The sequence below is a fragment of the Cuculus canorus genome, chromosome 17 (assembly GCF_017976375.1).
Source record: "Cuculus canorus isolate bCucCan1 chromosome 17, bCucCan1.pri, whole genome shotgun sequence".
NCBI lineage: Eukaryota > Metazoa > Chordata > Aves > Cuculiformes > Cuculidae > Cuculus > Cuculus canorus.
Genome location: NC_071417.1, coordinates 8857756 through 8881199, shown reverse-complemented (window position 1 = coordinate 8881199; position 23444 = coordinate 8857756). Strand labels below are relative to the sequence as shown.

The following is a 23444-nucleotide window of genomic DNA, read 5'->3' as shown; positions in this document are numbered from 1 at the left end:
GCGCTCAGAGTCGCCGCAGCCGCGAACCGGGGCAAGAGGCAGCACCGAGGGGACCGACACCAAACCCCCCTCCGGGATCCCGAACGGGGCGGGAGACAGCACCGAAAGGACCGACCCCGAGCCGCCCCCCGTCCCCGCCTCCGGGCGCTCAGTGCCGGGGCAGGAGGCAGCACCGAGGAGGCTGACACCGACACCGAGCCGCCCCCTCTCCGGGCTCCCGGAGCCGCCGCAGCCCCGAGGACACCGCGCCCCGCCGAGCATCCCACCCCCCCCCCGGTCCCCGCCGCACAAAGGCCCGGAGGCGCCGCGCTGTGATGCCGCCGGGGGGGTATTTAATTTGAATTTAATTTTTTTTTTTAATTTTTTTTTTGTTCCCACCTTTTTTTTCCGGATATTTTTCTCTCTCCTCCTCCCCCTCGCCCCCCCCTCCCCGGCCCGGGAGCCGCCGCACGCTGGCCGTGCACGGGGCGGGGGGGGCCGGGCGGCTCACCGGACAGACCCGGCACGGATCCAGCGCTAACGGGACCGGGGGGGGCGGCCCCGAGCGCCCCGCACCGCACCGGACGGACCCGGCACGGATCCAGCTCTGACGGTAACGGAGAGGGGAGATGGGGGGGGGGGGGGGGGGAGGCACCGGGGATGGATGGAGGGAGGCGGGGGTTACCGGGATGAGGGGGAACCGGGGGACTCCGCAGCTCCTTGCCCGGTGTCCCCGGTCGCGGAGCCGCCGCATCGGCTGGGAATCGACAGGAAACCGGCTGGGAATCGACTAGAAACCGGCTAAAAACCGACTGGGGACCGGTTCGCCCATCGCTACCGGAAAGCAACGAGAACAACTTTCTTTCCCGCCGCCCCCCCCCCATATTTTTAATTTTTTTTAATGGCTTTTTGGGTCGCCTGCCTCGTAAGTGGAAATAAAACATCCACGGGTGCCTCCACGAGGAAAGCTGAGACACTTCCAGCCGTCCGGGAGCTGCTGCCTTTCCTGCCCACCCCGATTTCCTCTTTTTCGCCTGGAAAACAAACAAATAAACAGAAAAAATTGTTTTTTTTTTTTTTTTCCCTCTCCTCCGGGGCCGGGAGGCGGCGGGGAAGCGCCCGGGTGGTGGCAGAGCCAGGACCCCCGGCCCCGGCGTGGATCTCGCTGGTCACAAAGGAGAGGAGAGAAGGAACCACCCTGCGATGTTTTATTGAAGAGCCCATCTCTCCCGGCTGCCTCTCGCGGTGTCGGGTGGCTGTGGTGAAGAAGAGCTTGTCTGCTGGCCTCCTGCATCTCCTGGAACGGAGGGAGCATCCCTGTGGCATCTCCTAGACCCTTGGCGCTGGGAATATCATCCGCCGGGAATGAGGTACCCGGGAGCCACCTTGCTGGGCATCCTCCTGCGCTCCCACCAAGCAGCAACGAGCAGGCTTGGTCGCCAGCAGAAAATGAGATGTTCCCGGTGCCAGTGGAGGTGGCTCAGCCCCACAGCATCCAAATCCGGCTCTAGGGGAGAGCCGTGGGAATTTAATGCCTGGAGAGGCAGGATCTGGACGCTGGAAGTTGGGCATGGGAAGCTGGGAATTGCTTGGCACAGCTCGCTGCAGGGCATCGCCCTGCCCGCTGGAACGGCTGCGGCGGGGCAAAACCGGTGGTATCGCTCCAGTTGATTTCCAAGGAAAGGCAGCAGCAAAGTTTTACAGCCGTGCTTTTCCAAGGGATGGATTTGCTTGGCATCGGGCAGTGGTGCTTTGCCTGACTCTGGTTGTCGGGGCACAGATGGCTCTGTAGGGAGTCTTTTGATCTAGATGCGTGTGTGTACATTTATGTGCATCCTCCTGCTAGGGATGCTCTCGTTCAGAGGCTGCGGGCAGCTCGCCTGGGTGCGCGACGTGGCTTCGTGGAGGGCAGAGCACTAAGGGTGCATGGTCGTGAGGCTCCACCAGCGTGGGGGCACAGCCATGCAGGCCCTCTTTCAGCAAGGAGCATCCCAAGTCTTGTCCAGGCTGATTTTGTGGCATTTGGCAGTTTTATACCTTCCCATCCCCTTGCAGGGAGGTGTTGCCATCCCACGTGCCGGGCATGTGGTGCTGGTCCATGTGCCCGCAATATGCCTGCATCCTTCCAGCAGGACCCTTCGCACATGGGCTCTGGGATGAGGTGGGAAACATCCTTGACAGAGGGTATGTGGCATCCCAGGCCCTCAGGAGGGACTTTTCTTATTAAGCATCCTTAAAACTTTCAGGAATGGATTTTCAGGTGCTGTGCCAGGGCGAGCCGTGATGTGAACCATGTGCTGTTGGGTCAGGCTGCCTCGAAGCCGTAGCAGAAGGCGAGGGAAGCTCTCACCTCGATGTGTTCCTCTGACCTTGTGCTTAGAGCTGGGGAAGAAAAAGCCATTCTCCAGCTGCGGGAGCCTGGCTTGCTTTCCTGGCTTTAGGAACGCTTTTCCTGCTGGCTGAGTGGGTTGGTACCAGTGGAGCGCGTTCTCTGTGCCAAAGCGGTGCTGGCTGCAAAATGGGCACCATTTCAGCTGACCCTATCATTGAAAACTGAAAGATCTCACGGTGAATATTTATCCCCAGGCTGCAGCAGAGAAGCCCACAGAGGGAGGCGATGGCGTGGCTGCTGCCATGCCGTGCCCCAAGGGACAGAGCACCTCTGGGAAAGCCACGTCACCTCATTTTTGAAGCCTCTCTGCTTATCTGTTATATTTGAGCCTGAACCACACATCCATCCCTGCGCAGGGTGCCTGTTCTCTCCAGGGTTGGTTTTTAATTGCAGCCTGCTGCCCTGCCTGGGGAAGGGCTTCGTCTCCCGAGTCCCACGACCCCGGTGGTGGTGGTCTGCGCTGAGCATGGCACTCTGCACCCGCGCTCCCCGCCGTGCGTGTGGAATTAGTGCCGGGTGTTTGCATCCCTGCCAGGCAGTACAGTTCATTTTGGTCTGAAGTGGGTTTCCTCTGTGGCTTGAACTTGTGTGGGGTAAATCTGCAGTGAAGCCTGTCAGCCCTGCTCCCCGATCCGGCCTGATCCTGCCCCACAGCGAGTTAAGACCTCGTATGTATTTGGTGGGAACCAGCCCACCCTGCATCCCGCTGCTACCTGGGGACCAAGGGCACAGGAGGCATGCGGGGTGGGTACCAGGGTGATGGTGGCAGGAGCTTCATGGCCCCAAGAGCTCCTTTTGGGGACAGAATATCCTCTCCCGGCAGGAGAAGGTCCTTCGGTGGTGTTTGGTCCCCGGGTGGGGGTTCCGTGCGCGGTGCCCCCCCTCCCCGACTGGTGCTGCCCGCAGGGATGCAGGGATGCTGCAGCTGGTGGAGTGGGCTGGGGGGGCTGCACCTGCCGGGACCCCCGCTCCCAGCCCCGCCGGCATCTGTGCCGCCGCATGTCTGTCTGCAGCGGGCGCATGCATGCAAAAATAAGACATTTCTTCTTTCTCTTCTGCCTGCGCATTCCTCAAAAAGCTAATATTCATGAAAGGTAATTCAATCAAACCGCGATGCCTATCAGCTAATGCAGCAAAGCTGGCGCAGGGGTGAGAATGGGAGCCAGGAACACAAAAGCCCTGTTTTATTACCTCCTGCTTGCCTGAGAATTGCTTTTCTCCCTCGAGTGAGCCGGCTAAAGCTGGCTTTATTATGTTAACCTATTTGCGTGTCAAGAGCTATTGTGCCTCTCTTTATCTGTGTTTGTATTTGCTCGATGCAGGGAATAAAAGGACGAGGCGAAAATGGATGGCTGGTCAGTGCTTTGCACTCTGGGGGCACTGATTGGTTGCTAAGTGATTTGCATCCCCGGTAATCGCTTTTATCTCGGAAGGATGTCGTGTATAATTATAAGCCTACTGACATCTTTTGAAATCTGCCTAATGGGTGTTTTTAATTTACATGGGAAGCAGGGGCTATTTGTGTTGCTCTGATTACAGGTTGTGCCGAGTCTATGGTTTAAAATATAGATATTTCCATAGACGTGATGGGGACTGTGAGTGATGAGGCCGTGATTTTTGGCGAGTTCCTGCTTTCCTGAGGACGGGTGGAAGAGCAGAAGTCACCACGCGTGAGTTTGGGGTTTTAATCTCTTAGCTCACCGCACAGCCTGGGATGCTGCTGGACTCTGTGATTGCCCCATGCATCAGTCTTTCCTATAGCTGGAATAAAACAAGAAGTGGGCTCCTGGCTGCACTGCTGGTGGACATTTACTCCCAGGAGCTCCTCTCCACAGCCCTGGGATGAGGCACAGGATGGGGGGCTGTGCCACCGAGTCCCCACTCGGGGCATCCGTGCCAGCGCGGGGCTGCTGATGCTGAGCATCCCTGCTATGGGGCTGTAGCTGTGCTGTTGGCAGCGACCGTGGGCTTTGCTGTTCCCTGCTCAGCCTTGCAGAGAGAGACGGGTGCTTCGCTGAGCTGGGGCATAAATATTTAACCAGTGCCCGGTGCTCTGAGTGAGCCCCGCCAAGTCGTGGTTCTCGGGAGCCGTGTGCTCCTGCATCTTTATTAGGGCTGCAGCTGGTGGGTTCACACGGCCGTGGCAGAGCCAGAGTGTTCACATAGAGTAAATAAAGCTCCTGGTCCTCTGTGATCCCACTGCTGGTCCTGGGCACCCGCACCCAGCAGACTCCCAATGGGGAGACACAGTGGAAGTTGATGGGGCTCAGGGTGTGCTCCTGGTGTGAGGGCATTGGCAGTGCCCTGGGTGCATCTCAGACAGGGAGTGGGATGTGGGTGCTTCCGGACCATCCCAGGTGTGTTTGGGCACATGGAGGAGCCCTAATGTGCAAAGCAGCCTGGCAGGAGCGTGGTGTCATGCTGGTGGTGCGCTTGGCTTTCCTGCTTCCTACCTCTGTGCTGGTGAAATGTCTGGTGCCAGGGGTGTCTGAGGCTGAGGTCACTGTGAGATGAAGGGCGTTGTGGTCCCTTCTAGGGCTCCATGCACCCAGACTGGGGCATCTCAAACACGCAGAGGTCCTGACACGAGGTGAGCGCTTGCGATGGATGCAGGGGCCGGGCTCCCTCTGCAGCGGCTGCTGTGCTGGGTAAGGATGCAGGGCAGGTCCCAGGTTACCTGTGCGACCAGCTCCAGCCAGCTGCCTTCCTCCTCCTCCGCTGGGAAAGACACCTGAACCACAAGCATGCCCAAGCGCACGCCCCGGCTCTCTCCGGCTGAGCGCTAGGTGACCCTGTAGATCTGTGAGACTGAGGTGGTTTCGTGGCAAACGATGCTGTGCGTGCCGGATGGGACCCGAGGCTGGTGGGAAACTTAGGAATATCAATACAGCAGGGGCGAGCGCCGGACCCCGCGCCCCAGGGTGCTGCACCCTTCTGCGTGGGCAACCCCATCCCATCCCACGGGCAACCCCATCCCATCCCGGCTGGCAAGGGATGCGGGCGCCGCTATTTATGGCTGACTGTAAACAAACTCCCAATGAAAGAAAGTTAATGACCTGAGACTGACAGGAGCCTGCTGGGAATTTTTATAGCCCCTGGGACTCCTTTCACTAAAGAGAGAATACATCAGCTTTTTAACCCAAAAGGCCGAGCCATGCGGTGCAAGGGCTGGGGGACAGCCCTGATGTGGGGAGATGTTTGGGAGGGGTTGGTCCTGGGTGAGGAGGGGTTTTCAGGGGGTACCCAGCTCCCAACCTTCTCCCATCCCCCTGCGTGGGATTGGGGTGCTCAGCAAGCTCCTCGCCCCGGCAAGGACAGGCACATCCTGGGTCTGGAGCTCTGCGAGGCGTTTGCCATCTGCCTCTCGTGGGTCATCTGTGCGGTGCTCCAGGCTAGAGCCAGGGCTGGCTTAGCCTCACTGGTAACCACACACTAATAAAGCCTTAATACCCGGCAGCAGGGAGATTTCACTGTCAGAGATAAATATTCATATTGCTTTTGAATTCAGCCTTGATTGCACAACAAGGGCGACATGGGGAGACGGGGAGGCTGCGGGGTGGGGTGCTCTGCACCCCCCCTGGCCTGCCTGCCCACCCGGCTGTTGTGTTGAATATCGCATCCTGGCTAATTGCAGGGTATGAATATCATCAGCAGTGCTTGTGGGGGACAGGATGGTGAGCACGGTGCAGGGTGCCCCGCTCGCTCTGCTCCCTTCACCGCTGCCTTGTACACGCAGCCTCCCTCTGCACGCGACGCTTGATTTACCGAGAAGAGCTGGCAGTTAAACCTGACAAATTGAAGGCAGTTTTAAGTGGTTCAGGTTAATTAATAGTCAGGGAAGTATCAATTTTTTAAGGGATGCTCCTGGCTCACAAGGAGAACCAGAGCTTGATTTTTCCCTTTGGAAAGTAACACCGTCTGCATGTATTTTCCAGGACGGTGCTGAGCTCAGTGGTGTGGCTCTTCGGTTTCTGACCCACAGCCTCGCATTTCTGCTTAAGTTTCTCACCCCATGTGGCTGATGGGGCCACCCTCTACAGCTGCGGTGCCCAAGCCCCTCTGCTCATCTCCGTCCCCTTTGGGGGTCTGGTTACGCTTTCTTTTTTCCACAATGACCTGCTGCCGCAGGGGTCCATGCCATGGCAGCAGCACTGTAGCGTGCAGCCGTGCTGCTCTGGTAACCAGAGCACTTTGGCCATAGCCACCTGTAGCTGGGTAGCTGCATCGTCCCTGCTCCCATGGGGAACCCACGGCGTTAACGGGACCTGGGACTGGGAGCTGATGGGGTTGAACTGGAGCAGCACCCACTCCCCTTGCTTCATGCATGCGTGACTGAAATGCTCACATCTGCTCACATCTGGCAAGTTTGGGTGAGGAGAGCACTGCCCAAAGTTCAGATTTTGAAAACATCCTAACGAGAGAGGCTCCAACTTCCCCGTAAGAAGGAAAGGTAGAAAAGCAGCAGCGCTTGGTCTCTGGGTGCGTGCAGCACAGAAAGCCTCAGAGCTGTGTTAGGGTGAAGACTCAATGGTACGGGAACCCGAGTAGCATCTCTGGTGGTCTTGATGTGCCAGCACCAAGATTGTGGTTCAGATGGGCGCCTCTGCGACCTCACTCGTGGTCGTGTCCCAGTCCTGGAGCAGCACAAAGCCTCTGCTGGGCTGTGCGCTCCATCTTTCCCAGCATAGATTGGGATGCAGGTGGAAGTGGTGTTTTTTCAGCAGCCTTAATGCTTGGGGATATGAGAGATTAAGGTTAGTGACCATTTTTTAACTCAATAAAGGGGAAGACAAGCTGGAGTGTGCAGTCCGGAGATATAATTAGTTCGCAGCAGTGGTGCTTTCTTGATTTAGCTTCAGAGAGCAGAACAAGACAAGGATGTTATACCCAATTAGCAATAACATACAGTCTGAGCATCACTAGGTGAGATAACAAGCCATTTTTATAGCTCTTCTTTACAGACTTTTTTTGGGGAGGGAGGGGGAAGGGAGAGAAGGACCAAGTCTTTATTTCTTTTCATGTGGGAACAAGTATTAGTGAGCTCAGAAAGCCTGAAGCTGAGTGATGTGTCGGCTAACACAGATGATATAAAAACAGAAATGAAAAGCTGAAACAGCCTGGAGCTGGGCTGAGGCCGTCTGTCTGTCTGTCCATCTGCCCATCCCGGCGGGCTGTGTGGTGGCCCTGAGGGAGGCTGGGTGGGTGCCAGCCATGTCCCGGCAAGGACACGGGCAAGGGCCACCCACACGCCGTGGATGTGTCCTAGCTGCTGCTGCGAGGGTTTACGGCACGTGGACTGGCAGAGCCGCTCACTGCCCGCAGGGATCCGGTGCTGCCAGCAGCCTAGCTGCACCCCGAGTCCCCGCTGCACCTCGAGCCGTACACCCCAGAAGGGACACCGGTCCCCAGGGAGGTGACCCCAACCGTGTCCTCTGCACGGCACCGGTCAGATGCCGGCTGCCTGCCGGCTGCCAGCGCTGCGGTCCTGCTTTATATTGTGGATCGATGGGCATTGATTTTTCCTCCTGTGTAAACCTGGATGGGTCGGGGCTGTGGAGGGTTTTCGTGCACGTCTGGCTCCAGCGCTGCCACAGCTGCGGTTGGAGCATCCAGTGTCGATCCCTGCTGCCGACTCGCCCTCCTGCAGGCCTCTGTGCAGTGGTGAAACTCAAGGGCATCCAAAAAAACCCAGCCTTGTAGAAAGTCTGGAATACTCAAGTTTCATTAACTGGCTTTTAATAAGGATTTCTGCTGTCGATGAGGGTTGTGTGCAGGCTGCTCTCCCCTCTCTTTGCTCCCTGAATGGCAGCACTGTCCCCTTCTGCGGTGCCTGGTGGTGACCCAGCTGCATTTGGGGCACCCAGTGCTTCCCGTGGGGCACACGCCAGAGTGGGGCATCCCTGGGACCCTTTGGAGGTCTCAGAGTGGGGGACATTGTCCCTCCTGGTGTCTCCCCTCACACCCAACCCTCTCCCATGGGGCAGAGCCAGGGGATGCAGCAGGAGCTGCTCTCAACCCTGGGAGGGCAGGGGGCTGCTGTCCCCTCCCCCGTCACTGTCCCCTCCGGAGAGTTTTAAGTGGTGTGTGTGTATGTTTGTGTCCCTCCAGGGGGGCTCTGGCTGCGTGGGACCCCTTCAGTTCATCCCACGGCATCCCTAGCCCACCCTGGGGAGCATCTCTGGCTGCACGTGTGGGGCTGGTGAGGACAGGGATGGGGACAGCCCAGCTCTGGTCTCTGCCAGGAGAAGCCACAGAGCTGCTCTCTGGACTATTAACGCCCCACAATGATCATCAGCTCTCGTCGTAATCATTAAGACTATTAGAAAGAAATGTTGGCTTGCAGCTAATGTCAGACTTTCCGTTCTGCTTTGCAAACGCACACAATTAATGCCAATCAGCCAGGGGAGGCAGCCAGCTCGCAATCACGACTGCTCCGGCGCGCCTGTCAGCTCTTGCCATCCCAGCTTGTACATTTTCGTACATTTGCTATAAACATCCCAGGGAAACTCCGCGTTCTTCAGCGGGCGCGGGTATTGTTCTCTTGTTCCTTTTAATTACTCGACATTCAGCAACTCATCCGGCCTCCGATCGGTGGGGAAAAGCAAGGCTTTGTAAAACAAATATATAAATCTTGAGAGATGCCTTATCTTCCCCATTCCGTGGCTGCGTTAGGTTATCTGTGTCTAAATAAGAAAAACCTGTTTAATTTCTCTTTGCCTTTTCCTTCTCCCTTCTCTTTGTGCTGCCTTCCCCCCACAGGGACACGAGCTGGCCCCCAGGGAACCCCAAAAGCAGGGTGAGCTCAGGAGAAGGGGGGGAGAAGAGCCAGAATTACTTGACCGGATGGTGGTATAATCCTCATTACAAAAGTACACATCAATTATAAGAATTCCAACAGTAATCTTAGAAATCTATCTTTTCTGCTGAACCAGCTCATTAAAGAGTGCCATTCATTTCCATCTCTCCGGGTGAGAAGGGTTTAAATCTCCAGAGCTTTGTATTACAAAATAGACTTAGGGTGATGGACTCTCGTTAAATATTAAAAAGAAAGAAGTTGATTTTTTTTTTTTTCCTTTTTCCCCTGTTTTCCCCCAGACTGGCAGCACAGATGAAGCGTAACGTTAAGGAGGCGAGGGTGGGGGGCTGACAGTGAATAGCTTCCCCATCTGTCGGCGGGATGATGTGGGGCTGCGCTCAATGGGCGCCTTTGAGGACCCTTCGCCTCCCCTCACCCGGGGACCCCAGCCAGCGCCAGGGGAGGAGGGAGGGAGGTTTCCCCGGGCCACCCTGGCAATTCCTCGAGCCTGCGCTGGCCCCGGCTGCCGGCACAGGCAGGGCTTTTGTCTGTCGGCGGGGCAGCGGCCGGCCACGGGGCGAGGGACGGGCACAGAGCCCCTTTGTGTGCAGCTGCATCCCGGGGCGGGCAGGGGCAGCGGCGATGGAGCCAGCCGATGTGGGGATGGGGAGCGGGATGCAGGGCTGGGGAGTGGTACCCAGGGATGGGGAGCAGTGCTGGGGATGGGGAGTGGGATGCAGGGTTGATAGGTGGGATGCAGAGATGGGGAGCAGGATGCAGGGATGGGAAGCAGTGATGGGGATGAGGAGTGGTACCCAGAGGTGGGGAGCAGCAGTGGGGATGGGGACCAGTATCCAGATACGGGGAGCAGGATGCAAGGATGTGGAGTAAGACCTGGGGAGGGGGAGCAGGATGCAGGGTTTAGGAGTGAAACTCAGGGATAGGGAGCAGGATGTAGGGGTGGGATGCAGGTACCTAAGGATGGGGAATGGGCATCTGAGGATGGGGAGCAGCCTGCAAAGATGGGGAGCGCAACCTGGGGATGAAGAGGAGTGGCCGGCCGAGGTCGAGGGCAGCACAGGACTATGTGTGCGCTGCCGCGGAGGCTCTGTGCAAACACGTTAATTTGTTTCCTTTCTTGCCTCGCCTTTCAGGGTAATTGGTTGCATTTGAAGCCTTTGTGAAAGCCTTTGATTATAGTAATTTCAGCAGCGCGATCTACCCTGAATTCCTTCGTCAGATTCTTTCACAGCTCAGGCGCTCGGGGCTGTAATTACCGAGCGGCGCACGCCCGGCTGCCACGCACGGTGCAGCTGGACAGGCGGCTGGATGGCCTGGGCACCACGATGGTGCCACAGTAACCAGGCCCCCAGTCACCGTGTGGGGCAGGCGAGCCCCCAGGATGGGCAGGAGGAACTGTGCTGGGAAGCTTTATTTAGTGTCTGTAGTGTTGAGTCTGTTGGGTCTCAGCTAGGGACGTGGGTGCTGCATGCGCCTTGGGAGGTGGATGCCCTTGCTGGGCTGCACTCTGGGCTCGTTAGAGTGCTTTTAATTGCTGCTCCAGAGGTCTCCTTGGCTTTTCTGCTGGTTTGATCCCACATCTGTTCTAGGGTTGGGACCAAAAGCTCGTGAGCATCCTGAAGTGCTGGGGACAATGGGCAGCTCAGTGGGCTCATTCTCTCCTCCCAAGCGATGGGTGATAGGATGAGAGGGAATAGCCTTAAGCTGCGTCACGGGAAGTTTAGATTGGACATTAGGAAGTATTTCTTCTCAGAAAGCGTTATCGAGTGCTGGCAGAGGCTGCACAGGGAGGTGGTTGAGTCACCATTCCTGGAGGTGTTTAAAAAGTGGGTAGATGAAGCGCTTAGGGATATGATTTAGTAGTGGACAGGTACAGTTGGACTTGATCTCAAAGGTCTTTTCCAACCTAGGGATTCTATGATATCCCAAGCCCCTTCTCCCTGTCCGTGTGCAGGATGAAAGCACAGTGTAACTGTGTGGGATGAGTGGGGTTTTGCTTCGATGAGCTGGCCAACCCCCCACCCCAGGGGCAGCGTGCCTCCAGCTCACCCCCCAGCACGCTCCCACGGGTACCGAATCAGAGGGGATACATGTTTATAGCAGATCCTGCGTGCAGCCCGGGTCAGGCTCTGCCCAAACCACCAAAGGTACCTGAGTAGAGCCCTGACCATTGCTAACAGGGCTGCTCCCCTCCTTGCTCCTGGTATTTCATTCCCAGCCCCACGTAATGACCTTCTCAGCAGCCGCGTGCCAGCGTCTGCCACTTCCAATTACCCACGCCTGCCCAGCGCCGCAGCCTCTCCTCACCCGGCAGCTTCTTCTTCCCCAGCAGGATGGCAGCGGGTCAGGGCTGCCAGCACTGCCCAGGGCTCTGCCTGCTCTACCCCGGGGCGCTGGAGATGCTTAGGTTTCCAGAATCATTATTAACCTCTTCGAGAGCTGTTCCCGCTCGCAGCTAAAATAGATCTTTAATCTCTGCCCAAAATAGCTCATTTGATGAGAGGCCTCCTTAAAGCTGACACATAAATTTAACCAGGCTGCCCGAGCCCTGTGCTAGGATGTCTGCAAACGCTCAACAGCACTCAAATTGTTTTAATTCCATTGTTACGGACACATCTGATACCTTATTCCTTCCATCGGGTCATTCGTAGCAGTTACGAGGCAATTTGCTTGTGTCCTCCTCTCCAGGCTGTGGTGGCCATGGCTCTGTCCCAGCATTCCTGGTCCAACTTATAAGAAAAAGGATATTTTTGGGAGTATTTTTGGTGTTGATTTTCTGAGCAGTCCAAGGGGTTTCTCCTTGGAGGAGCTCTGGGAGCAGAAACCTCAGTGTTGAGTGGGATGGGAGAGAACTTTCCATGTTGGTGCCTTGAGATACCAGCAGTGAGGGGATGCTCTGTCTTGCTTGGCAAGGAAGGGGTGCTGTGGCCAGTGACTGGTGTGGGTTTGTAGCCCCTGCTGCCTGTGCCAGTGCTGCTCCATGGCTGGCAGGGGCTGTGCTGTGGCTGGGGAGTTCCCAACATTGTCAGTCCAAAAAAGGCACTGTCTCAACAGTGGCAGAGCAGCAAAACCTTTCCTCCATAAATAAAGGCAGCTCTGGGGAAGCAGGAGATGGGGATGGGGTGCTCACCGTGTTGGTGCCGCAGCCACCCACTAAGATGAGGTGCAGGCTTTGCCCGGCTCTGCCTGGCTCTGTGTCCCTCCTGCTGTCCCCAACGCTGGAGGGAACCATCCTATCCCTATGCAGAGTGTGCTCGGGAGAGGCTTGTGCACCTGCATGCCCACTGGGGCGTGCATCCTTGGTGGGATTCTCCCTCCAGGCCCATCTTCTGGGGTGAGGGGTGATGGAGAAGACAGGAACTGAGGGTGCCCCAGCGAAGAGCCAAGCGGGGTTCAGCCACCGGGGTCAAACCCTCAAGCTGAGGGCGCAGCTCTGCTTGGTGCCAGCCACGTCCAGGGCTCACCCAGGGCACCTTCCCTGGTCTCTGCAGCCAGCACGGGTCGGTCCCCCCACGTTCCCCCACTCTCTTCCTGCCCCAGCGAGATCCTGAGCAGCAAAATAATCACTTCCAGCATCATTATCCATTGCAAACCCCAGCTTCCAATTTTAATCAGAGGAGCTGGTGTTGCTTTAAGATCTGCGGGTTTTAAAGATCACAAGAGGGGTTAGAGAAAATTACCCTTGACTCTTACATGCTAATGTAATCTCTAACCAGATCTGCAGCACTGCAGCTAAAATTGCTTTTTAGATTAACATTTAATTATTAACAGGGCCCCCTGAAAGGCCTGGGGCTGGAGCACACGGAGGGGAGCGGATTAGCCAGGCGGGATGGAGCGGCAGCCGGGCGAGGGGAAGGTCCGACGCAGCCAGCGGCATCGCACCGTGCTTTATTGCAGCCCTCGGCACGGTGGCATCAAACTTTCTGCTTTATTTTATCTGGTGCTCCCTGTGATTTATGGTGAGGTGACCTTTCTCGCTCTTGCCTGTTGCAGGACGGAGCTGCGGCGTCGCTCGCTGAGGACTGTGTCCCCTCCGCCGCCTCAGCTGGGGGACGATAAAGCCTCCGTTGGGTGGGAGATGGACACAACCTGGCATGGCAGCCGCCTGCACCGTGGCAGTGCCAGGCGCCAGTGCCAGCTGAAATCCCACTCACCCTGTGATAGGATGGGCACCCTGTGTGCAGGGGGGAAGCCTTCCTCCTCCAGCACCTCCTCGCCCTCGCAGGACGGGTGCCAACAGATGGGAAACCAGTGTCCATGGGGACCAGGGAGGGTGGCAAGGCTGATGCAGGGGTGGCACCGATGTGCCCCCGGGGCACAGGGCAGGGGAGCTCCTCAGCAGGATGGTGGGTTTGTCCTCCATCCCAGCACAGAGGGATAGTGGTGTCCCTGGTCACAGTAGCCTCGGCACCGCAGCGGGTGGGTTGGTTGTACTCGGCACACAGGGGACTGGCGAGAAATTTGCTTAATTTATTGGTGCCACCAGCCTTGGCCACACTCCCACACTGTCCGTCTGTCTATCTGTCACCATCAGAAGCCTCGTGTGCCTGTTCTAGCCAGGGTGACCCGGTCACCTCCTGTCCTTGTGCCGAACCCTGCCCTGTCTTTTAATAGTCGGGAGGAGATGTAGTGGCGTGACTCAAATGGCTTTGCAGCACCCCTGCTCCTGCCTGGCTTCCTCTCCCAGCCCTCAAATTCCCTTTTTATAGGCTCACACCCCAGGCAGCCCAAATAATGCCTGGGGAAGGATGCTCGGAGCCTGGATGATGACCAAGACCTTGGCTCATATTTTTCCCAGCTGTTCCTGCCCTCCCCTCTGCAGTGCCCGACCAGACCCTGTTCAGGCTGAGACTTTAAAAGTTCCTTTTTCCACCACCCCCTCCCGTCACATTTTCTTTTATCTAAATCCTCGCCTGCGAAAGCCTCTATCGACAGCTGCGCTGGCCTTATCTCGCCGGAGGGACCTTCGCAGGGCTCTCAGAGGAGATAAGCCTGACTTATCAGCCACTGATGTCAGAGGAGGTGCCAAACCCTCCTGTCACGTCATGGGGGCTTTAGACAGAGAGGGTGTTTTTTTTTTATTATTAAAGTCACAAAGACCTTGGGCTTATAAATAGTGCGATGTAGAGATAGGGCTTCGAAATTAGCCAGCCTGGAGCGGGGTGTGGGAAGGAGCATTTGGAGAGGGTGTGGGGAGGTATGGAGGGGGATGATGATGGGCTGGGGAGAGGAACTGTGAGATCCGGGGCTGGGGCTCCTGAGCCACCCTGCTTCTAGTGTCCCCAAGGGACCCTATTCCTGATGTCTCTGAGGGACACTGCTCCCGGCATCCCCAAGGACCCTATTCCCGGTGTCCCCACGGTACCCCACCTGTGGCATCCCCAGGGACCCCATTCCTGGTGTCCCCAGGGAGACCACTCCTGACATCCTCGAGGGGCCGTGCTTCTGGCATGTCCAAGAGTGTCACGCTCTGTGCCGCGGTGCCGGCTGTGCCGCTGGCTGCACGGTGGCAGGGCTGTTGGTGCAGGCTGGGCAGAGGCCGTGCAGACTCGGGGCACTCGGGCAAAACTGCTGAGTGTTGCTTTTCCTGCCACAAAAGAGCCAGAGCAGCTTGAACTAAATCGGATCCTGCTGATTGGAATTAGTTCAAATGCAGATGGAGCTAACTAAGCCGGCGCTAAGCGTTCAGCCAGCCCAGTGCCCAATTCCCATCAGCTGATTCAGGGGCTTTTCTGAGAGTGGCATTAACGAAATGCCACTGTGGCACAGATGCCCATTGTGCCGGGCCACCCACCCTCTCGCCCACGGGTGCTTTAGGAGGCTTTAGGGTGCTCGGCAGGGTGCTGGGACACAGAAGGCTGGTGTTGTGGCACGTGCGGCACCAGGGCATGCGCAGTTGTCGAGCGTGCCCGTAAAAGCGGGGTGAAGCACAGCGTAAGCTGTTGGAAAATCTTCTCCATCACGTGATGCTGGGAGATGGGGACGAAACTGGGGTGTGCGTTAGTTAACAGCTTTGTTTAGTTTGAAGCGTGGCTCTGCATCTCTCCCGGCTGAGGGCAATGATGCTCCTGCATCGTGGCTGAGGTTGAGATGCTCCTCCAGGAGGGCACTGAGTGTGTGGCGGAGCTCAGAGGGCAGTGGTGGGGAGAGCATCTGTGCCAACGTGGGGGTGTCTCCAGGGAACCTGTGTTGCTGGGCGCCCACAGCTCCTGTGACCACTTGCCAGCATCCCCTGGGGCTCAGCCCTGCCCAGGGGCAGCATCCTTACCCTCCCTCCTGGCAGCACCTGGATTTGGAGCCCCTCTGGCTTCTCCTCGCCCCATCCCGTGGGTGCTTTCTCCTTGCTCTCTGCTTTCTCCTTGCTCTTGGCAACCTTTTTCCCTGGGGACCAACCAAGACCTGATACTCATCCGGCAGCGGCACGAGCAGCCCACGAAGCCCCATGCCTGGGGCGCAGGGACAGGGACACAGGGAGATGTCATGGTGAGGACCTGTCCTCGCTGCAGGGGAGGAGGTGATGTCCACCCACTAATCATCCAGATGGTGACACCCGGCGGGACGCTGGCCCCGAGGTCACTGCGTAGGTGAGGCTCAGGTACAGCGGGAGGTGGTGCCCGGGGCAGCCATCCCCCGCGTGGCCGTGGTTGCCCCGATCCGAGTCCATCCCGCAGGGATGAGGTGGGCGCAGCATCTCCCCAGCGCAGATGCAGCCAGAGCGCGTGCCAGGGAAACCGAGGCGCGCTGGGAGCAGGGCTGTGTAATGAACCCCGAGTCCCGGCGGGGAGAGGCGAGCTCCCTGGCAGTCAAGTGCGCTCAGCCTCTGAATAAGAAGCACTTCATTCTCTTTTCAAACTGTATAATTTCTGCCTGATTGTAATGGCATATTTTAAAATTACCAGAAATCGAAGCCAGAAAATGGATACGGCTGCTTTTACTGCGAGCTGCGTTAACAAAGGATATGTAATGCACGAAATAAAAACACCTCCCTGCCCCCCCCTCCTTTTTTTTTTAAGACAGTAATAGGAGAAAATTGGTTTTGAAACTGAATAAAAGTCCCTTTCAGAGGAAATCATTTCTTTCAGGGTACCTTTGCTGAAAGTAAAATAGTGAATAATGAAAGGTGGTTACATGATTGTCTTTCATTTAGAGAGCGCGAGGACAGATGGAATCTGGGAGAAATGCACGATTGGAATAATTGCATGGTAACAAGGCGCTTGTTGTGAAATTAGTATCTTAAGAAAGTAGTGAAAAAGGCTTTTACTCATGAATACTTCATTATTAGGAGAAAACAGCACAATTTGGGTTCTCCAGACACCTGCTTGTTATTAGATGGCTTCCTCCTCCCCTCCTGCTCCTCACACCTTTCGCTAATGAGTCTCTCCCTTGCTCCCAGTTTGCAGTGTGGTAGCAGTGGGGGGAAATGGGTGAGACCCTGGGGCAGAGCCCAGCCCTGACCCCCTGCGTGGGTCCCACCGCCTGGGGACGAGCCCAGAGCCTGGGATGGGCTGCCCTGGTGGTGGGGGGCACGGGGCGGCAGCGAGCACGTGGACGCCGTTGTCTGTGCTCTCGTGGTGTCTGCGAAGGCATCTTTTAAAGGGTGGCGTTGAAAGTGGTGGAGTAAGGAGAGCCCTGGGCACAGCTTGGCGAGCGTCCATCCACGCTTGGCTGTCCGGTGGGCGATGGTCACGGGCTCTGCCAGTGTGTGCACCGCTGCCCTGAATGCCAGCCCCGGCACTGCTTTCTGGAGCATGCCGGAAGCACCCCGGATGGCTGTGGGAAGGCACAATTCCGTCACGATGGAGCAAGTGGAATGATGGACCCGTGCCACCATCGGCTGTGCCACCGAGCCTTCGGTTCAACCAGGAGACCAATAACTCAGAAGCTGCGGCGCTGGAGGACGGGCATCACAGCTTGCTTCGCTACTGCTCCTGCCCACATCTCCCTGCCCTTTCCGAGTGGGAATATCACTCCCTGCGCCAGCCGGAGCAGTAGGAGGGTGTCAGCAGCAACTGGTTATAATTCATGCCCTCCACGGCAGCTCATGAAGGATATACAATTAGCAGAGCGGTGGCGGTGATGACTTTGGCCTGACCCCTCCAGCTTTTGTCAAGCAGATTTTGATGCCAGCTGGGAGCTGGCGACGGATCCCAGGACCCTGAGTGGGATTTTAACGCTGTCTTTCCCCAGCCTTGAGCGGAGCCGGCAGGGTTGCTCTCTTCTGAGAGGCGCCGGCTGGCAGAGTGGTCCAGTGCTGCCAGGAGTGCGGTGCTGGAGGGATGCCCTGGCTCTGCCCTGTTCTTGGAGGGACCGCTGAGACCTTCATATTTATGTCAGAATCATAGAATTGCTTGCTTGGAAAAGACTTTTGAGATCAAGTCCAACTGTACGTGTCCACTACTAAACCAGATCCCTGACCACCTCATCTGCCCGTCTTTTAAACCCCTCCAGGGATGGGGACTCCACCACCTCCCTGAGCAGCCACTGACAGTGTCTGAGAACCCTTACAGTAAACAATTTTTCCTGATATAGTAGGGGGAAGATTTAGATTGGATGTTAGGAAGAAATTGTTGATGCTGAGGGTGGGGAGGCCCAGAGGTTGCCCAGAGCAGTGGTGCTGCCCCATCCCTGGAGGGGTTCCAGGCCAGGTTGGATGGGGCTTGGAGCCCCTGATCCAGTGGGAGGTGTCCCTGCCCATGGCAGGAGGGTGGGACTGGATGGGCTTTGAGGTCCCTTCCCACCCAAACCATTCTGTGATTCGATGATTACGTTCATATTTTCAGAGTTACTTCTTTCTTTCCAAAGGAGCAAAAGGCTGTGAGCAGCACATGCCCGTGGTCGGCACCAGGAGCTCACCCCCTCCAGCCCCTCTGTGCAGGCAGTGGCTGGGTGGGCAGGGCGGTGGTGGGCAGCGAGGGGAGCAGGTTTGCTCATCTGACCAGTGTGTTTCTCCTCTCGGCAGGGCACCGGCTGGCGGAGGGGGCGGCACTGCCCGCCAGGAAGCCCAGACCATGCTGGCCTGCCTGCAGAGGACCCAGAACCCCCCAGCCCAGCACCTCGCCTGCCCCAACAAGGCATTGGAACCACGCAAGTGTAAGTGCCCGGAGGGGATGCGCGCTGCTTTGATGCTGCTTCCCTTATTGAAAAAGACATTTATTTAACTGATAATTAAAAAGAGCAGGAGAAGCTGGGGGCGGGGGGAAGCAATGGGGAGGAAGGAGCCAAGATAAGCAAATTAAATTGGGTTGCTCTGGTTGATAAGTCAAACTTCAGAAAACGTTGCAGAGCTGTCTGGGAAGCACGGCGGCAGAGGATGCGTCCGTCGCCTGCTCTGCTGTCCCCCAAACCTCACCGGCCCTTCCCCCCCCTAATTACTTTCCCCGTTTTGCTGCAGCTCGCCTTCCCCAGGAGCTGGCCTTTCAGATAAGCTGTAAACTAGTTACATTAAAATGGGTTCCAAAAGGTCACTCCAGTAAAGCACCTGTCTCTCCCAGCCTTTGTCTCTCAATCCAAACCATGATTAAATGTATATTTAATGAGCCTGCTTTAGGCGGGCGTGTTTGACCTCCCCGGTTGAGAAAGACGCATTAAGATTCTCAAGTGATGAATGTGTGTTTTAAAGAGGGGAGTGGATATTTTTCTGCTGGTCTCAGTTGGATTTTTAAACATTGCTGGCTGAAGACAAATCAGCTGCTAAAGCTCCGCTTGTTACTCCGTGACAGCCTCCAGGCATTTGTTTAATGATTTGTATTTTCCCGGAGATGTTTTTTTCCCCTCTACCTGCGCACCCCGACGCAGCCGAGCAAGCCGGGCGTGGGGTTTGGGTGGTGCTCAGGAACGCCCCCGGCATCGCACCAGGGGAGATTGGGCCACATTGTCAGCCAGGAGGATTGATTATTTTTGGGGTGAAGCTCCCCAAATTCCAACATAGCATCACTGCGGGTGGCAGATCACCCAGGCCAGAGGCAGGGTGATGGGCGCTTACGTGTCCCAGCATTGCAGGCAGGGAAGCACTTGTGTGTCCATCAGCAATTGCAGGGGTGGGCAGGATTGGTGCTGTTTGGCCCTGAGAACCCGTCTGAGTGTCAGCTCTCAGAGGGCTCGGCGAGGTGTTAAAGCGGGTGGGTGCACATGTGGAGCCCCACGCACTTGAGCTACGTTGGAGCTCCAGATGCTGCTCGGTTCTCCTTCTTATTAGTGTCTGGAAGGAAGACGGATGTTGCTCTTGTAAAATTATTCCTAATCCGTCACACTTGAGCAGCGCGCAGTGGTGCAGCACCGGCGCGAGGGTTCGGCTCCTGGTGTGCCTCGTTGCCATGGGCTAATTAGCCCAGCCGTGCCCGCATAGTCCAAGACCCATGGGCAGGCAGAACCTGTCAGGGGGTTTTCAAGACCTACCTGTAGCTCAGAGTCAGGGAGTGGCTCAGCCCATGGGGATGCTGAGAACCAGGGATGGGGCTCCTGCCAGGGGGGTTGGTGCTCTCCAGCTTTTCCCTCCCCACCAGAAACCCTCCTGGAGAAGATGGTAAAATAAGGAGGTTTGAGGAGCAGGAGCCCATATGTGGTGTCACCACGCAGCAAAGCACCCAGCGGTGCAAAGAGCCACTGAAGAGCGCAGCCACCCGCATCCTGGGAGATGCAGGAGGGTCCTTAAACTGCATCAGTGGGAGGAGGGTGGGTTGCAAAGGTCTGACCCTAAGCTGGACCCCAGTGGGCATGAAGGAGTAGAGGGGACAAGGATTTTGCAGATTGTGCCTCATCCCTTGGGGTAAGACTCTGCTCTCCCAGATATGGAACACCTCCTGGACAAGGACAGGCTGAGACGGTTGCGGTTTTCATCCTGGAGAAGAAAAGTCTGTGGGGAGACCTTAGAGCAGCTTCCAGGACTGAAAGGGGATCCAGGAAAGCTGGGGAGGGGCTCTTGATCAGGGAAGGCAGGGATAAGAAGAGGAGGAATGGTTTTCAGCTGAAAGAGGGGAGATTGAGATGAGATCTTAGGAAGAAATGTTTTGCTGTGAGGGTGGGGAGGCCCTGGCCCAGGTTGCCCAGAGCAGTGGTGCTGCCCCATCCCTGGAGAGGTTCCAGGCCAGGTTGGATGGGACTTGGAGCCCCTGATCCAGCAGGAGGTGTCCCTGCCTATGGCAGGGGGTGGGACTGGATGGGCTTTGAGGTCTCTTCCAACCCAAACGATTCGGTTATCTCTGATGTTGTCCCCCATCAGAGTGTGTCCCCCGGCGTGGGCAGTGTGAGGGCAGTGACCGCTCTTCTCAGCCCGACCCCAACTCCTCACTCGCCACCAGCTGCCACCAGCCAGGTCACCTTAATCAAAGTTTAGCTGCCCGTGTGTTTCCGCTCATTATGGGCAAATCCAGCACGTCGCGCTCCTCTCTGCCTCCTGCCAGTGCAAATTAAATTGCAGGTGACATCCAGGGCCACGCATCTGGTTTGGAATACGATTTTCCCTTCTTTATTTATGGCACCTGCAGTAGGCACGGCGCAGAGGGGCCAGGGAGCCGGCGCGCGGGGCCGAGCCTCCTGCCGCCTCCTAAAGTCCTCGTACGTAATCGACAAAGATAGCGTTCTCTTAAAACGAGGCACAATTTAGAAGTGGCTCTGATTACTTAATTTGCTCCTGAGTATCTCAGTAATTATCTTTATGGGTCTTATTTCTGTCCTCTGGCATTGTTTCTGTCGATATTAAATGAGTCTGGCTCTCGGCACATTGGCCGTCTGGCCCAGCACCACTGTGAAATCCTATTATCCTGCCTGCGCCGCTGATTAATTTTTGTATTAATTTCACGTAAAAGGTGAGCTGACTAATTTTCCTGCCCGTGCTGAGAGCTGACAACCCTGGTGCCTTCATCCCCGGTTCTGCCCCTTGGATCTCCTGCTAATTACCGTCCCCCCATCTCGGCACGGCTGCATCCCAGCAGGCTCCGTGCATCCCACAAAATCCATCCTGTTAAATGTCATAGGTGACTTTGCGGGGTTAACCGTTGCCAGCTTATGGCAGCGGCCAGTGTCCCTCACCAGTAATCCCAGGGCTGCACTGCGGGCACCAGCCCAGCACGGCAGCTTTGCATCCTCGAGGAGGATGCAGGAGGGTGCCCACAGCCCTGCCTGCGTCTGCCGGCCTCCAGCCGAGGAGCAGGAGCCTGCGGAGAAGCAGCATCCTCGGGAAAATATAACGTCCAATTAACTCCAGCAGCCTGGTCCCTTTTGATTTTATTCTGTGCGCATTACAGGAATCCTGAGCTTTATTTAAATTATAAATCAAATAATACCACTCTCGGCTTGGCCAAACTCTTTTCTGCTCTTGCTCTCTCCAGTAATGTGGCAGTGGCTCACATTTAATTAAATGGTACTTTCTATGTGCCCTCCTTCATCCTGCAGTGCTGTGCAGGCAGCGGGGAGCTGGGCATGCAGCTGGGAGTGCAGGATGTGTGCTCTGGTAAGGGGGTGGGATGGATCTGGAGATGGGATTGATCATAGAATCGTGGAATGGTTTGGGTTGGAAAGGACCTCAAAGCCCATCCAGTGCCACCCCCTGCCATGGGCAGGGACACCTCCCACTGGATCAGGGGCTCCAAGCCCCATCCAACGTGGCCTTGAACACCTCCAGGGATGGGGCAGCCACCACTGCTCTGGGCAACCTGGGCTTCATTGTGGGACCTTCACCTTCCTTGTGAAGAATTTCTTCCTAATGTCTAATCTAAATCTTCCCCCTTCCAATTTAAAGCCATTCCCCCTTGTCCTATCGCTCCATACCCTTGTTAAAGTCCCTCCGTGCTAACATCCCACTTTGCCATGTGAGCATCAACCACCACCTCACCCTGCACATCCTTCTGATGGGGCTGGATCTGCATCCCAGCCTCCTGACCTCACACCTTGGCCACGTGGAGACAGTGCACGAAGGCTCTTAAGGGGTGGCGTGAGCCCTCACTGGGCTCCAGCTGGGTTATTAAAACGCTAACGAGTGGTGATGGCCAGGACTCAGAGAGCAGCAAAGCACTGGAGACCCAGCTCCAGGGTCACCCACACCTCTCCTCGCTCGCCCGTGGGGACACTCATCAGTGATAAAGCTGTTTAATTGCATATGGGCTAAAGCCCTGTTTAATGGCTTCTCGTTACCCAATTCTACTTATTCCAAGGGCATTTTCATTAAAGTAGCTGCAGCAAAGCTCTGCTTTTGTACACACCCATAAAATATCATTTTAATTTCATGAGGGGTTACACATGAGTGAAATAAGATTAATTCTTTCATTTTCAGTTTCTGGAAGGGATCGGTTAATGATGGTTCTGTGTATTTATATACGTGCCATAAAAAGGAGTTCAATTAACTGCTGTGCCCGAAATGTGCTGTTGACTTGCACTTTCCCTGCCAGGAAACGCTGCAAAAACACTTTTCGATTGGTCACGTGCGTGGTGGGAGATGGATGGGCAAGAGGGGGCTGCTCAGTACCAGGGTGGGACTGTCTCCCACCAGGTCAGAACCTTGGGCGTTGGGTGAGCGTCACACCTGCACGGGAGGGGATTGGGTTTGTCCAAGCTTTCCAGGACCACACCAATCTATCGGTCACGGAGTGGGTTCCTGGGCACCGGTGGGGCTGTGCAGGGCTGGAGACCCGGGGATGGGCTACCCGCTCCCTTATGCTGCTCCCTGCATCAGCAGGGATGGGGTGGGTGCTGTGAACGCCAGTAGCCATGCTTGGCACGCAAAGCTCATGTCTTAAAATTAATCCAATGCTAATTTACTGTAGGAGAGCAGAGGGGCTGGGGAGGGGCTGCGATGAGCTGCGGGGCTGCCAGCCGTGGTGGGGTCCCTCCCAGTCTCAGGATCCCCTTGGCAGCTGCATGGTGAGATGGCATCAGGAGGGCATCAGGGGACTGTTGGGTGTCCGAAGGGTGGCATTGGGACAGTATTGGGGTGGCATTGAGGTAGCAACAGGCTGATATTGGGACACCATCGGGGTGGCACAGAGGTGGAGTTGGATCAGCATCAGGATGGCGTTGGGCCTCCTGGAGTTGGGCCTCCATCCTGGAGTTGGATCAGCATCAGGATGGCACAGAGGTTGCGTTGAAATGGCCTTGGGGGCACTGGGCTGGCATCAGGGCTGTGTTAGGGCAGTGTTGGGTGTCCAAAGTGTGGCAAAGTGTCCAAAGGGTGGCATTGGGACAGTATTGGGGTGGCACTTGGGGTAGCATCAAGTTGGTATTGGGTGGAGCATTGGACAGGTATCAGAATGCATTAAGACAATA

The 23444-nt window shown here is 56.5% G+C and overlaps 1 protein-coding gene across 3 annotated transcripts in view; it reads left to right on the top strand.

The window, feature by feature from the left end:
• Positions 1-398: 398 nt before the first annotated feature.
• Positions 399-23444, top strand: part of FAM222A (family with sequence similarity 222 member A) — a 34068-nt gene continuing 11022 nt past the window's right edge. Inside the window, exons 1-2 of one of the 3 annotated variants that reach the window (XM_054082022.1) lie at positions 399-592; positions 18148-18278. In XM_054082022.1, the coding sequence (XP_053937997.1) occupies positions 18197-18278 (82 nt within the window). In that variant the 5' untranslated portion in view covers positions 399-592; positions 18148-18196. Of the gene's footprint in view, positions 593-1005; positions 1350-3890; positions 4042-18147; positions 18279-23444 lie in introns of those variants that run through there. The other 2 variants (XM_054082021.1, XM_054082023.1) reach the window with 2 other exon arrangements.